This window comes from Filicampus tigris, chromosome 11 (genome assembly GCF_054856515.1).
Source record: "Filicampus tigris isolate MCC_2025a chromosome 11, RoL_Ftig_1.0, whole genome shotgun sequence".
Taxonomy (NCBI): Eukaryota; Metazoa; Chordata; class Actinopteri; order Syngnathiformes; family Syngnathidae; genus Filicampus; species Filicampus tigris.
In genome coordinates, this window is record NC_141227.1 from 7932459 (window position 1) to 7944459 (window position 12001).

At 39.3% G+C, this 12001-nt stretch overlaps 2 protein-coding genes and 1 non-coding gene across 3 annotated transcripts; all 3 read left to right on the top strand.

Annotated features, from left to right (window-relative positions):
• Positions 1–1417: 1417 nt before the first annotated feature.
• On the top strand, positions 1418–3439 carry nanp (N-acetylneuraminic acid phosphatase). Its single transcript, XM_086045174.1, has 2 exons — positions 1418–1864; positions 2436–3439. Exons 1-2 carry the CDS (start codon positions 1775–1777, stop codon positions 3075–3077), a joined length of 732 nt encoding a protein of 243 aa, XP_085901300.1. The 5' UTR covers positions 1418–1774; the 3' UTR covers positions 3078–3439.
• Positions 3440–3687: 248 nt separating this feature from the next.
• LOC147139595 (homeodomain-interacting protein kinase 1-like) lies at positions 3688–9615 on the top strand. Its single transcript, XM_086045888.1, has 9 exons — positions 3688–3733; positions 3837–4033; positions 4119–4310; positions 4910–5091; positions 6761–6884; positions 6988–7098; positions 7174–7257; positions 7582–7757; positions 9318–9615. The coding sequence occupies exons 1-9, from the start codon at positions 3691–3693 to the stop codon at positions 9613–9615; spliced, it is 1407 nt and encodes a 468-aa protein (XP_085902014.1). The 5' UTR covers positions 3688–3690.
• A 908-nt stretch (positions 9616–10523) lies between these two features.
• Positions 10524–10822, top strand: LOC147139596 (signal recognition particle RNA). The gene has a single exon (XR_015088830.1).
• The last annotated feature ends 1179 nt before the right edge of the window (positions 10823–12001 follow it).

A 12001-nucleotide genomic window follows, 5' to 3' on the forward strand; every position in this document is an offset into this window, starting at 1 on the left:
AGTAAGCTCAGTTCTCACCTCGCGTGCAAAAGGCAGGCGTTGTTTGTTCTGATAGATAGAACGTTAGGCGTCTCACACTATTTCTAGGCATCTTATCTGTGGTATTTTTTAAAGGCCAATTGAAGCACTCACGCAAGCACCTGAGCGACACTCAAAACGGATGATCTCAGGTAATGTGAGAAGAGCTTGTTGTGTGTTCTGATTGGGTTTGGGAGGAAATAAGGCCTGCACGTAGTTGCGTGTGAACCGCTGGCTAGTTTCCAGACGAGAGAATGAAGTGGTTACATAAGAACTAAAGTATGTTTTGAATTTGCACGACTGTGTGTCACAGATTATCAGGCAAGTAGTATGATTAAAAACTCATGTTTGCAAACATTAAATCAAGACTTCAGACTTTCAATATGTCACTTCAGCAGTTCACAAAACACTATGGGAACAACGAATTCCATTTTTTTTCTAAATATACATGTAATTATAATATAATATATTTATACATATATAATGATTTTATATGCAATGTCCAGTGCTTGTCCATCATAATGCTGACTGAGAAAATATCAAGATGTGCAAAGCTGTTATCTGAGCAAAAGGTGCCTACAACTAAATTATAAAACATATTCTGTTTTCATAAACATGTTTTTGTTTACCAAATAATTCCACCAGTATTGGATATGGATATATATCAATGTATGGAAGCCCATTCTCCCCAGTTAAAAAAAAAAAAAAAAAAATCCGCCAGTTTAAAAAAAATAATAATAATTTAAAAAAAAAAATTCTTTGGAAGAAGCCCATTCCCGCCAGTAAAATAAATAAATAAATAAATAAATAACATTTTTCTTTGGAAGAATAAATAACATTTTTCTTTGGAAGAAGCCCATTCCCGCCAGTAAAAAATAATAATAATAATAAATGAATAAAAATTTTCTTTGGAAGAAGCCCATTCCCGCCAGTAAAATCCCCGCCTGTTTCCGACAATGGATTCTTTCCACCAGTGGAGAAAAAAAGGGGGGTGGGGGTAGGACCGTAGGTACAGTATACCCACCTATAGTGCGTGCAACGCTTTGCTTCAACGTAATGGGTTATATCGCATAAAGGCCTATAAAATCACAACTCACACAATTTTAACACACGTTGTCAAATACAACAGTATACAATAATAATATAATAATAAGAGTATACAATAATGCCTTCATAAAGTCAACTTTTGCATGCCCTCTGAGTGCGACTTTCTGTAGCTCAAACGGAGATTGCCTGTGGATGGGGCTTGCGCGTGAAAGTTTTTTGGGTTTTTTTTAACCAGCGGGACTAAAAAAAATAAATACATGTTTTTTTACTGGCGGGAATGGGCTTCCGTTATATGCTTCTTCCAAAGTAACAAAAAATGTTTTTTTTACTGGCGGGAATGGGCTTCCATAGTATTTGTTCATAATATCGTTGACTTAAATATTAGTCTACAATTCAGGAAAAGTTTGAATAATGAAAAAAGAATTAAAGTGTGTTTCCAAACTTTTGACTGGTACTGTGCATACTGTATACAACAATCGAACAACTCAAGTGTTGCAATAGCTTCCTGGTTTTAAAAGGATGGTGGGATATCAGGATTGAACCTTGGATAATGGATATTTGGTCTATTAACGCCCCCAAGGGGATGTAAATTGAAAGTGCGGGTTTCTTCACATCAAACCTACAATTCCCAGAATGAATAGCGTCCATCCTGTCACAGTTACTTCCGCAACTCACCGAGCTGCTTCCGTGCTTTCAGTGTAACTTCGCAATGGACGGTAACATTATAAAGGCTATATTATTTGACTTGGACAACACGCTCATCGAAACAAATCGGGCAGGTCAATTTGCGATGCAAAAGGTGGTAGTCTCTTGATAAAAGTGTATTCTTGTTTTAATGCCAAGTGACTAGCACGCTAACCTGTGTTTTGGAACGGACGAGTTGTGTTCAAATTCACTGGGAAAGACAACAACCACACCTTTGCGGCCAAATAATTTAACTTCCGTCTGCTCTTAACTTTGTTCCCAATAATTAGGATGACCTTTATCATTCTTGTTCTGATTGGCTGTCATTCTATTTAAGTGTAGCCGTTCTAATACATTATTACATAACTATTACCAGTTTGTCAGATGCTGCTGCACCTTTTTTTTCTTTAACCTTTGCACGTCATTGGGATTCTGTGGACTAATAGTTAGTCGCACCTCAGTTATATGAAGGTCAAATGATTGATTTGTATGTTTTGGGTACTGCATTATTTTTGACATAGACTACATGCAGCTCTGACAAGACCCTTGAGCTGAGTAAATGCAGTAATACTTTTTTGGTTGTTTTTAAATGCAGTATATAACATTTAGTACTCTCTGTACTTCTCTGGACATTTCTGTGGTTTACTTGCGTGTTGTAATTAAAATGCTGTGTGTGGCTTTTACAGACCTATGAACTTTTGAAGACCTCACTGGCTATTGACGATGACACCATCACCAACATTTGTGACAAGTTCAAGCAGAAACTTCTGCATGAGAAGTTTGACCCTGCAGATGGCAGATCAATAGATGACGTTCGAGTAGGTCACTGGGAAGACAGCATTAAGGAAAGTGTGGACAGCTGTTCAATACCCTCCCTGGCAGCTCAGTGCTACTACCTGTGGAAAAATAGTCGACTGGAGCTGCTTAGTTTGTCCCCTGAGATATCCAGTCTTCTGAAACAACTTCGGAAGAAATACAAACTGCTGCTCCTGACCAACGGGAATGCTCAAACACAAAGGGAGAAAGTGGAGGCAGTCGGTTGTGAAAGCTTTTTCGATAGGGTTGTAGTTGGGGGAGATTATGCCGAGCAGAAACCTTACCCCTCCATCTTCAGACTGTGTTTTGACGTACTGCATGTGGAACCACAGGACTGCATAATGGTTGGAGACTCACTGGACACTGACATCCAGGGAGGGTTCAATGCACAAGTGCGTGCTACAGTTTGGATTAACAGTGCAGGTGATGCCGTGCGTGTTGGTTCAGTGACACCAGACTATACAATTTCTACTGTATTGGACCTGGAAGACATTTTGGCACAACTAAATTAGGGGAAACTGCTGATATAAACATTGTAACAACTGACCGAATGTCAACCCATATATTTTGTCAAATGGATTTTTTTTTTTTTTTTGCAAAGGTTCTGAAATGTCAGAATAAAATGCATACTTACCGCTATGAATGTCATTTACATTTATTTTAAATGCCTTTGCTAATAATAAGGATTTGTCACACGAAGATACTTTACTTGCATACAGCCCTAATAATAACATTTTTTTTAGTAGTAATTTAGCAGAGCTGGGCATTTTACTCTAAATTGAGCGTCCGTTATTTGTCATCCGTCTGCAGGGTCGGTACCCTTCCGTCATTCATCGTTTTTTTCCAGGGCTAAATAAATAGTATATACTATAGACCGGTCCGCCTCTATTTTATTTTTAAACTGGCATCTGTCTGCGATTCCAACTAAACTTTCACTAGTCCCCCTACACACACAGACACTTGTGTCATCATGGATTATGATGTCACATCCATGATCACATGGTATGACATCATAGAGTGGTTATGGTGCTGAGTGTCGTCTTCTTGACACAAGTAAACAGTCCTAAAGATGTTTTTTATCCAGATTTATTTTTTTAAATATAATGTAAAAATAATAAAATGGCAATGGGCTTAAACTCAAATATTCAACACTCATCAGCTGAAACTGGTAGGTGAATCTGCTTGTAGGATCCAGTGTCAGCAAGTAATCACTGTTGACTCCATGACCTTTGCATGCTTGTTGTGATTGATAAGTCTATTACCATTTGCAGATCAGAAGAAAAAAACTAAATCATTTGAAAAGCTACAATCCAACGTCCTGAGTAGTCAAACAAGCACCTACCTGGTTAAGGACTTAATTGGCGAAGGAAGCTTTGGTAAAGTTGCCCATTGTGTAAACTTAAGCACAGCACAGACCGTAGCCCTCAAAGTCCTTAAAACCAAGTCAAATGTGATATCCAAAATGGAGGTATAACATCCTACATTCGTATGGAGCTACCATATTACCTAATTAAGTGCTTAGATGTCACTCACTTGTGTTGTTGTCTCCATAGATCAAAATGCTTGAGATTGTGAGTGTTCTGGACCCAGTAAAAAAGAGCATTGTGAAGTTTATTGAAAACTTTGAGCATGAAGGGTATACATGTTTGGCTTTTGAAATGCTAGACATGAGCCTTTTCGATTTTGTTGTCAAGAAACGTAAGAAGCCATTGTCTGTCAGCGAGATACGGCCGATTGCGCATCAGGTAAAGCAATCATTTTGTCATTTCAAAGATGTGTTAATCAAACATTACATTACTTCAAATTATAGTATATTTGCACTTGAAGGGAAGTCAACCCAAACATGATTTTTTTCAAGAATATGTTCTCTACAGGCCCACTAGTTGAAACAAGGCATTCTGATAAACACTGTATTTATCGACTAGGACTTAATCCACCTGTTTTTAGCCATCTCTGGGGGCGGCCATTTTATCACTTCTGTCGACTGAATATCACAGTTGCTCAGGGCTCAGGTAATGACCAATCATAGATGGCCTGTTTTATGAAGCTGAGCTATGATTGGTTGTTATATGAGCCCTGAGCATCTGTGATGTCATTTTCAGTAGACAGAAGTTGCAAAATGTCCGCCCCCTGAGATGGCTAAAAATTGATGGATTTTGCTGCTTAACTTGTATTCTACAAACACAATATTATATATACCTTGTTTCAACGAGTGGGCCTGCATCAAACATACTCTTGAAAAAAATATGTTTGGGTTGACTTCCGCTTTAACTAAACTGCCTCTTTAAACTTGTGACATGTTCAAGGATTGCATATGAGTCGACTTTCTCCCTTTACCATGCAGTTGCTTACAGCCTTCGAGGCTCTGAAAGGTATCCAAATTATTCACGCAGACCTGAAGCCTGATAACATCATGCTGGTGAACCATTCATGTGAACCATTCAGGGTTAAATTAATAGATTTCGGCTGCTCCCTCCAGACCTCTGCAGTGACCCTTGGAATGACCATACAGCCAATGGGCTACCGGTAGGTTTCATTCCTCTTTAAGTTTGTTACCATGGAACCTCTAACGTTGACCGCATTCCTTGTTCATTTGTTTGTATGATACTAAGAAAAAGTCATCCCATTGGTAATAATGGAAAATGAAATATTGTATCCCAGGACCAACCACATGGACCTGTTTCAGACCTTGAAAAAGTGATCTCAGACAGGTTCCAAAGAAAGAGGGCGTTTTGTAGAACAGTGTTTTTCAAATTCTGTGCCGCGCCAGTGTGCCGCGAGATATTGTCAGGTGTGCCGTGGGAAATTATCTCATTTGTGTGCCTGTGCGGTCTAGCGCCTGGCAGCGTAATCATGTCTTTACTACTTTGTAGTAATCTTCCATACCAGCAGGTAGCAGCAGCAGCAGGTAACTAATTGTCTTTGTTTAGAGACAAGCGAATTAGTAACGCATGTTTATCCAAACAGGCCCATGTTTCACACTGAGTAAGTATCAATATGAAACATTATAAAATATGTTTTTCTTTGTGTTTATTTAATTCCTATTCAAGATGTTATAATATAACGTCATTCTTCAATGTTATAAAACGCTTATATAAACAATACACTTATATTTATAAGATAAGCTTTTTTTTTTCACAATTTCAGCTGGTGGTGCGCCGCGGGATTTTTTCAATGAAAGAAGTGTGCCTTGACTCAAAAAAGTTGAAAAACACTGTTATAGAGTGAGAAGCAGTCCAAACTTGGTCCACTCCATCTGAAAAATCAAAAAGATGAAAAAAAAATTGACCTTAACGACATAACACTTAAAAAACCAAAGCCATTCATGTGGTTAGCATGTTATCATACAACACATCATCTGTTCACTATGTCAGGGAGGGTAATGTGCTTCGGACATTCCCTTGAAGTGCACTTGGTTGTTTGCTGTAGAGCAGGGGCATCAAACTTTTTGTCGCGGGCCACATTGTAGTTATGGTAGCCGTCGGAGGGCATGTGAACCCATATAAATGTATGATCGCTTTATATTATCACATATACACAACAAAGTGATAGAAAACTGTTTTTGCAAACAGAAGCCAGTAAATTGTTCAACAAATTTTAAATTTATTTTAAAGAGGGGATTGGTAACAAACAATTTTTCAATATTGTGAAGACAATATCAGTATCAGGTCACATAAAAGGATGTTGGGATCTGGCTCCCGGGCCTTGGGTTTGACACCTGTACTGTAGAGGCTGACATTTTTTTCGGGAATCCCGTGGGTCCCGTGAATCCTGTGGGATTCCCGCAGGATGGGAGTCAACTTTACCTTTAATTACGGGATTGGGGCGGTACAGGATAAAAAGTTCACAAGAGCGGGATTCTCCAGTAGCCTCGGAGAGACGCATAATGGACATTTTTCACAGGACAGCAATGATTTACAATATTAACAGTGTTTCACTCAAGAATCCGTATATAAATACATAATTCCTGTTTTTATTCTTGCACCAGCCACTGACCAATTGGAGTAGCATACAAATATCAGTGTAATGTAGTTTGATTTGATGCATTTTGGTTGGCAGGGATTAATTGTTTACAGTATCATATTTCATACTTCAGGAGCATTCAACTTTAGAGGTTTCACTGGATATGTCTGTTAACCATTTGCCAAAAATTATATTCAAATGTACATCTTGTTTCTCCTGGTCCTACAAACAGAGCACCCGAGGTCACCCTTGGCCTCCCGATCTCTGAGCAAGTGGACATGTGGGGTCTTGGCTGTGCTCTTACTTTCTTGCACATTGGCCAGCACCTTTTTGCAACAAATTGCGAGTACCAGATGGTAAACAAGACAGAATATTTCAGTTGTTATTACTGACAGACATCTTGTAAAGCTATGAAGTAAGAGAGTGCCCGATGACATCGAACATGTTTTGTCCCCCAAGATGAGAACAATCGTACAAATACGAGGGCAGCCGGCCGACTCACTCCTCTTAGCAGGCAAATACAGCCAGAAGTATTTCACCCACATAAACTTTGAACAATGGAAGCTAAAGGTAGTAATGCAGAACTGTGTCGAATTTAAAACTTCTGTTTGAAAATGTTTTTTTTTGTTATTGTTGTTGTTCCAGACTCCAAATGAATATAAGCTTACGAACGGAGAAGAGACTAAAACATGGAAGATACGACTAAAGTCTTTGGATGCCCTTAGAACTGTAAGTGGTCCCTTCTTACGAAGAAAGAACAAATGCATGGTTATTCAAATTCGAAGAACTCTTTTCCAAAATGCTGTGAATCCATGTTAACGATTATTCATGATAAGAAAAGTGACCAGCGTTTTTTACAAATACTGATTTTAGCCCGTTCAAACAATTAATTCATTCTTTGTGAACATGTTCTATAAAAGATAACAGAGTCCTTACACAATAGAATGACATGGCGAGGTCCACTTTGATCAATCAGTTGCTCTCGTTTTAGAAAAGAGCTCTTCATACTGTAGTCCATAACTGGATCGGCCATCTTTGTTTGACACTCAGCAGAGCCAAGAGGACACAAAAGAGGTGTTGAGTGAATTTGAAGATCAGAATGAATTTGTTAGCTTTCTAAAAAGTCTTCTAAGTATTCAAGCTGAGAGAAGAATTGCACCGGCAGAGGCTCTCAAACATCGCTATGTCTCTATGGCTCATCTGGTTCATGAGAGTCACACCAGCTCATAGTAAGTCAATTGAGCCTATTACTTGGACAAAGCACGCAGTGGCAATTGTATATACAGTGAAACCTTTAAGGTCAAATAGTCAGATTTGTTTGGAGTTGGGTTGGTTGCTCTCATTGTGAGTGCTCTTGATGGGATCTTTATTAGGTGCTTGAGTGCATAACTTAAAGCCGGCTTTCACCTAACTTTGTATGTGCTCATCTTTTTCTCATTGTGACAAGTGGTCATCGTGAACTTGTCCCGTTCAACAGTGCTGCAGTTCTCATTCTCCCTGTAAGCCACCTAAAGGACTACTTGGGGATATTTTGGGGAAGTAACAAGGACGTGTCAGTACTTAGTAGTGATGGGAAAATTAATCTTCATGAAGCACTTGTGATATTTTTTTACTCCTCTAGATGGTGCTCTTGGTTTAACGATAAAGGCTAGTATGTATTACATTTCCACTGCACTAGCCTTTACATTTCCACTACATCCTTAAGTCAAGAGTCTAGAAGAGTCAAAAATGACCAGTGCTTCATGAAGCTTCATTTATCCATCACATCTATGAGGCACTGTAAATCACATCAGAAAGTTGCTATATGCATCATAGAGTCATAAAATGTCATACAACTTTTTAGCAACTACTTTTTCATCAGTCAAAAGGAAATCAATATTGGCCAAATATCTGATGGCTAAGATACAGTATGTGGTTCTTCTAGGGTAGCTATTAACTGAACTCTCAACTCAATTTCATTTATTGAACATTAACAACACTACAGTTGGAACAAAGTTCCATATAATATAATATAATATAATATAATATAATATATATATATATATTGTGACATCACTTTAGGTTCGACAGGGCAAGTGGAGACTTCTTAGGCCAGAGTTTCAACAAAAATCAAGACGTATGATCTTCTTTCATTCAGTTGGTGTAAGGAAAGACAAAATTGACAAAAATACAAAAGGCGCCAACTAAAGACTGTTCTCAAAATTCAAAAAACAACTTTCCTCCTCATGGAGTCTGTTCTTCCTCTTGCTTCTGTTCGGTGCTTTCCTGTTGTCCTCCCACACACACTCTGCTCCTTGATTTCTCCCTTTTTAAGTCCAGCCACGCCGGCCTCAATCAAGTGGCTTAAGCAGACACACCTGTTGGGGTTATGGGGGATGCTGGGAAATGTAGTGCCTGTATTGTCGGCCATCTTGGAGTGTGGCACCGGCGTCTGAAATGGAATGTAGCATCCTTCCACTACACGTTCGTATATGAAATATATGAACTCATTCACTCAGTAATGGCGTGAATGTGAGTGTGAATGGTTGCCTGTCTCTCTGCATGCTCCGTGATTGTCTGGTGATATATTATTTTCCAATTAAAACACACGTGAGGAAAAAACAATTTTGAAGAAAAGGTTTGGATAATCAATCAAATTAAATAACAGAGGCAGAAAAAACACTCAATTGGAGCCGCTAGGCAATTACCTGCCTGCCCTCCGACACCTCCGCCTATAATGGTCATTGTTTCGTCGTCAAAATATTTAGTTTATTTCCAGGCCGCATTAGTGATTGGTTGCTTTCTTTCAGTGTGGACAATGCCTTTGATCAGATGCTGGTGTGCCCTATTGAAGGATTTGAAGAGGAACTCATCTCGGACAGCGAGGATGAGGACAGGCCGTCATACAACCTCATTTTGCACTCACCGTGCTCCACTGATGGAGCAGCAGACATGGGACATTGGAGCAGTAGTGACTCATTTAACAAAATCTCAGCAGATGATAGACAAACTGAGCAGGATAGACTTGAGCCAGTACAGGAGAAGCACAATGATCAAAACATCCCAGTTTTTGTTTGCAGTGGTTGCGGAATCCTGTTTAGAAAGTAACACACTCATGAAGAAGAAAGTGTTTACGGTTAGACTACGGTCTGGAAGCACACACAGAACATACTAAAACAAGTGCGTCGTGGTTCCCCTGCTGAAGATGAAGAAAGCCCCACTGCCAACATTTCTATAGTTTCTTTTGGTTGTTTGTATTTTGTTGTCCACGCTCAAAAACTGCCAGGACCTTAATGAGAAGAGATAACAGTATGAATAAAACATGTTTTTCTATTTTCAGTCACCTTATAACCGGACAAAAGCAGGTTTTGTTGACATTCAACAACGCATGGATAGGGAATCTTTTCCCCCCTCATAGTGACAAGGCATCCACGAATACAGGCGCTGTTGGTGTCAAACTCAAGACTGCTCAGGTCTGGCCCTCCATTGTCATTATGTGGCCTATCACTATTTTTCCCTCACTTTTGTTCAAAACTAGCCTAAGGATTATCATAACTAAAGTAAATGCAGGGGCAATTATGCAGTATGGAAAGGTAATATGAAAACCCTAATGGGGTTCCCTCACGGAACACATCGGGTAGCTGTCCCATACTCGAGCCACCCACGTATTCTTTAATCAATTTATTTTAATCAATTCAGTTTCACTCTAAGTTCAAACTAAAAGTCTCCAAATAAATCACAGTTATTAGAAAGTCATTCAACTATTTAGTAACTGCTTTCACAAGAATATTGTAACAAAAATGAAAGACTGGATATTGGCTAGATATTTTATGGCTAAGATATCTGAAGCTTTTTAAGAGTTTATTGGCTCATCATTCATATCAAATGAATAGGATAACGGACTAATGCAGAACATCAGACGTGCATCATATCCTCCACCACTAGATGTTGCCATACACCATCTGGTGACGTCATATGCATGCAAATCAAATGCGCTACGAGTGCCGCTGTTTCTCGCCGGGTGCGGTGGCGCGCGCCTGTAATCCAAGCTACCGGGAGGCTGAGGCTGGCGGATGGTTTGAGCTCAGGAGTTCTGAGCTGCAGCGGACTATGTCGAGCGGGTGTCCGCGCTAAGTTCGGTATCGATATGGTGCTCCCGGGGGAGCTCGGGACCACCAGGTCGTCTGAGGAGGGGTGCACCGGCCCAGGTCGGAAACGGAGCAGGTCAAAGTCCCCGTACCGTTCAGTAGCGGGTTCGCACCTGTGAATAGACGCTGCAGTACAGCCTAAGCAATACAACAAGACACAGTCTTTTATTCTTCGTCTCTCTCTTCAACGAAAACGCACGGTGGCAGCACATTATTTTAGCGTTACACAAACAAATAGGGGAGAGTGGGGTAATTTACGACAAAGGGCAAGTTATTTATAAGTTGGTCATCTGAGCACATTTTTTTTTAACCATTTCACTCATCCTGCAAAGAAGGGCTTCATAGGTAAGCACATTTAGGTTAAAAATATATATTCATGACGAAGGTTTTTGATTGCTGTTTTTGAACAATTATAGAACAGTTCACACATGTTTTACTGGTTTAGTAAGCTATCATGAGTTTCTACTATTAGGATGGTGCTAGCTCAAAACAGATGCATTTCTTTCAAAATGGTAGGCTTGGGGTAATTTGTGCCAAAGGACCTGGGTCAAGTTGTGCCAATGGCATCCCCCAACTTTTGATTATTTACTATAATTCTTTATTGTATTTTATTGTTACTGTATATAGTATTCTTACATTTGATCACTATACGCCATTCTTAATTTTAGACCAAAATCCATCATGCCACGGCGATACAAAAGGAAGACAGACAGGGTTTCAACTCCTTGAGGAGCTTGAAAGAGTAGTGAAAGCGGTGCAACCATATGTTAGGTTAGAAATGAGATGAAGGTCTGCAGTCTGCTCAATATATATCCAAAATATATATGTGTAACCAAAAATTAGGCTTGGGTGGTCAGCTAGAAGGGAGCACAAGTTCACATTCCCCTGCAGCACTGACAGGAGGAATCTCCAGTAGTAGGCTGGATCTATGAAGATATTCAGATGCGGATGCAGCTAGGTGCTCATTTTGGAATATTAATTTTATTCTGACCATGTGTTTATGTGGAGCTTTTGGCCTTGTTGAAGCAAGTTGGCTTTTGATGATGTTAAAACTTTAAATAAAAATGAACAAGTACTTTTGTGTTGAATTTGTCTTACTTTATAGAGCATTTTTGTGAGTTTAAAATGATCTTTTTACTTCAATTATCAACAGCACAATTTACCCCAGTGATTTCTGACTGATTTTTTATTTTTTATCTATTCATTTAGCTATTTAGCTCAACCCAAGACACACTTATAGGACCGCCCCCTGATTCGAATAACATGTCCTTCTGCATTACAAGACCAAAACTGCCCAAATCAAAATTTTGACCAAATTTTGTATTGGTATATTTACTTAATTCTTA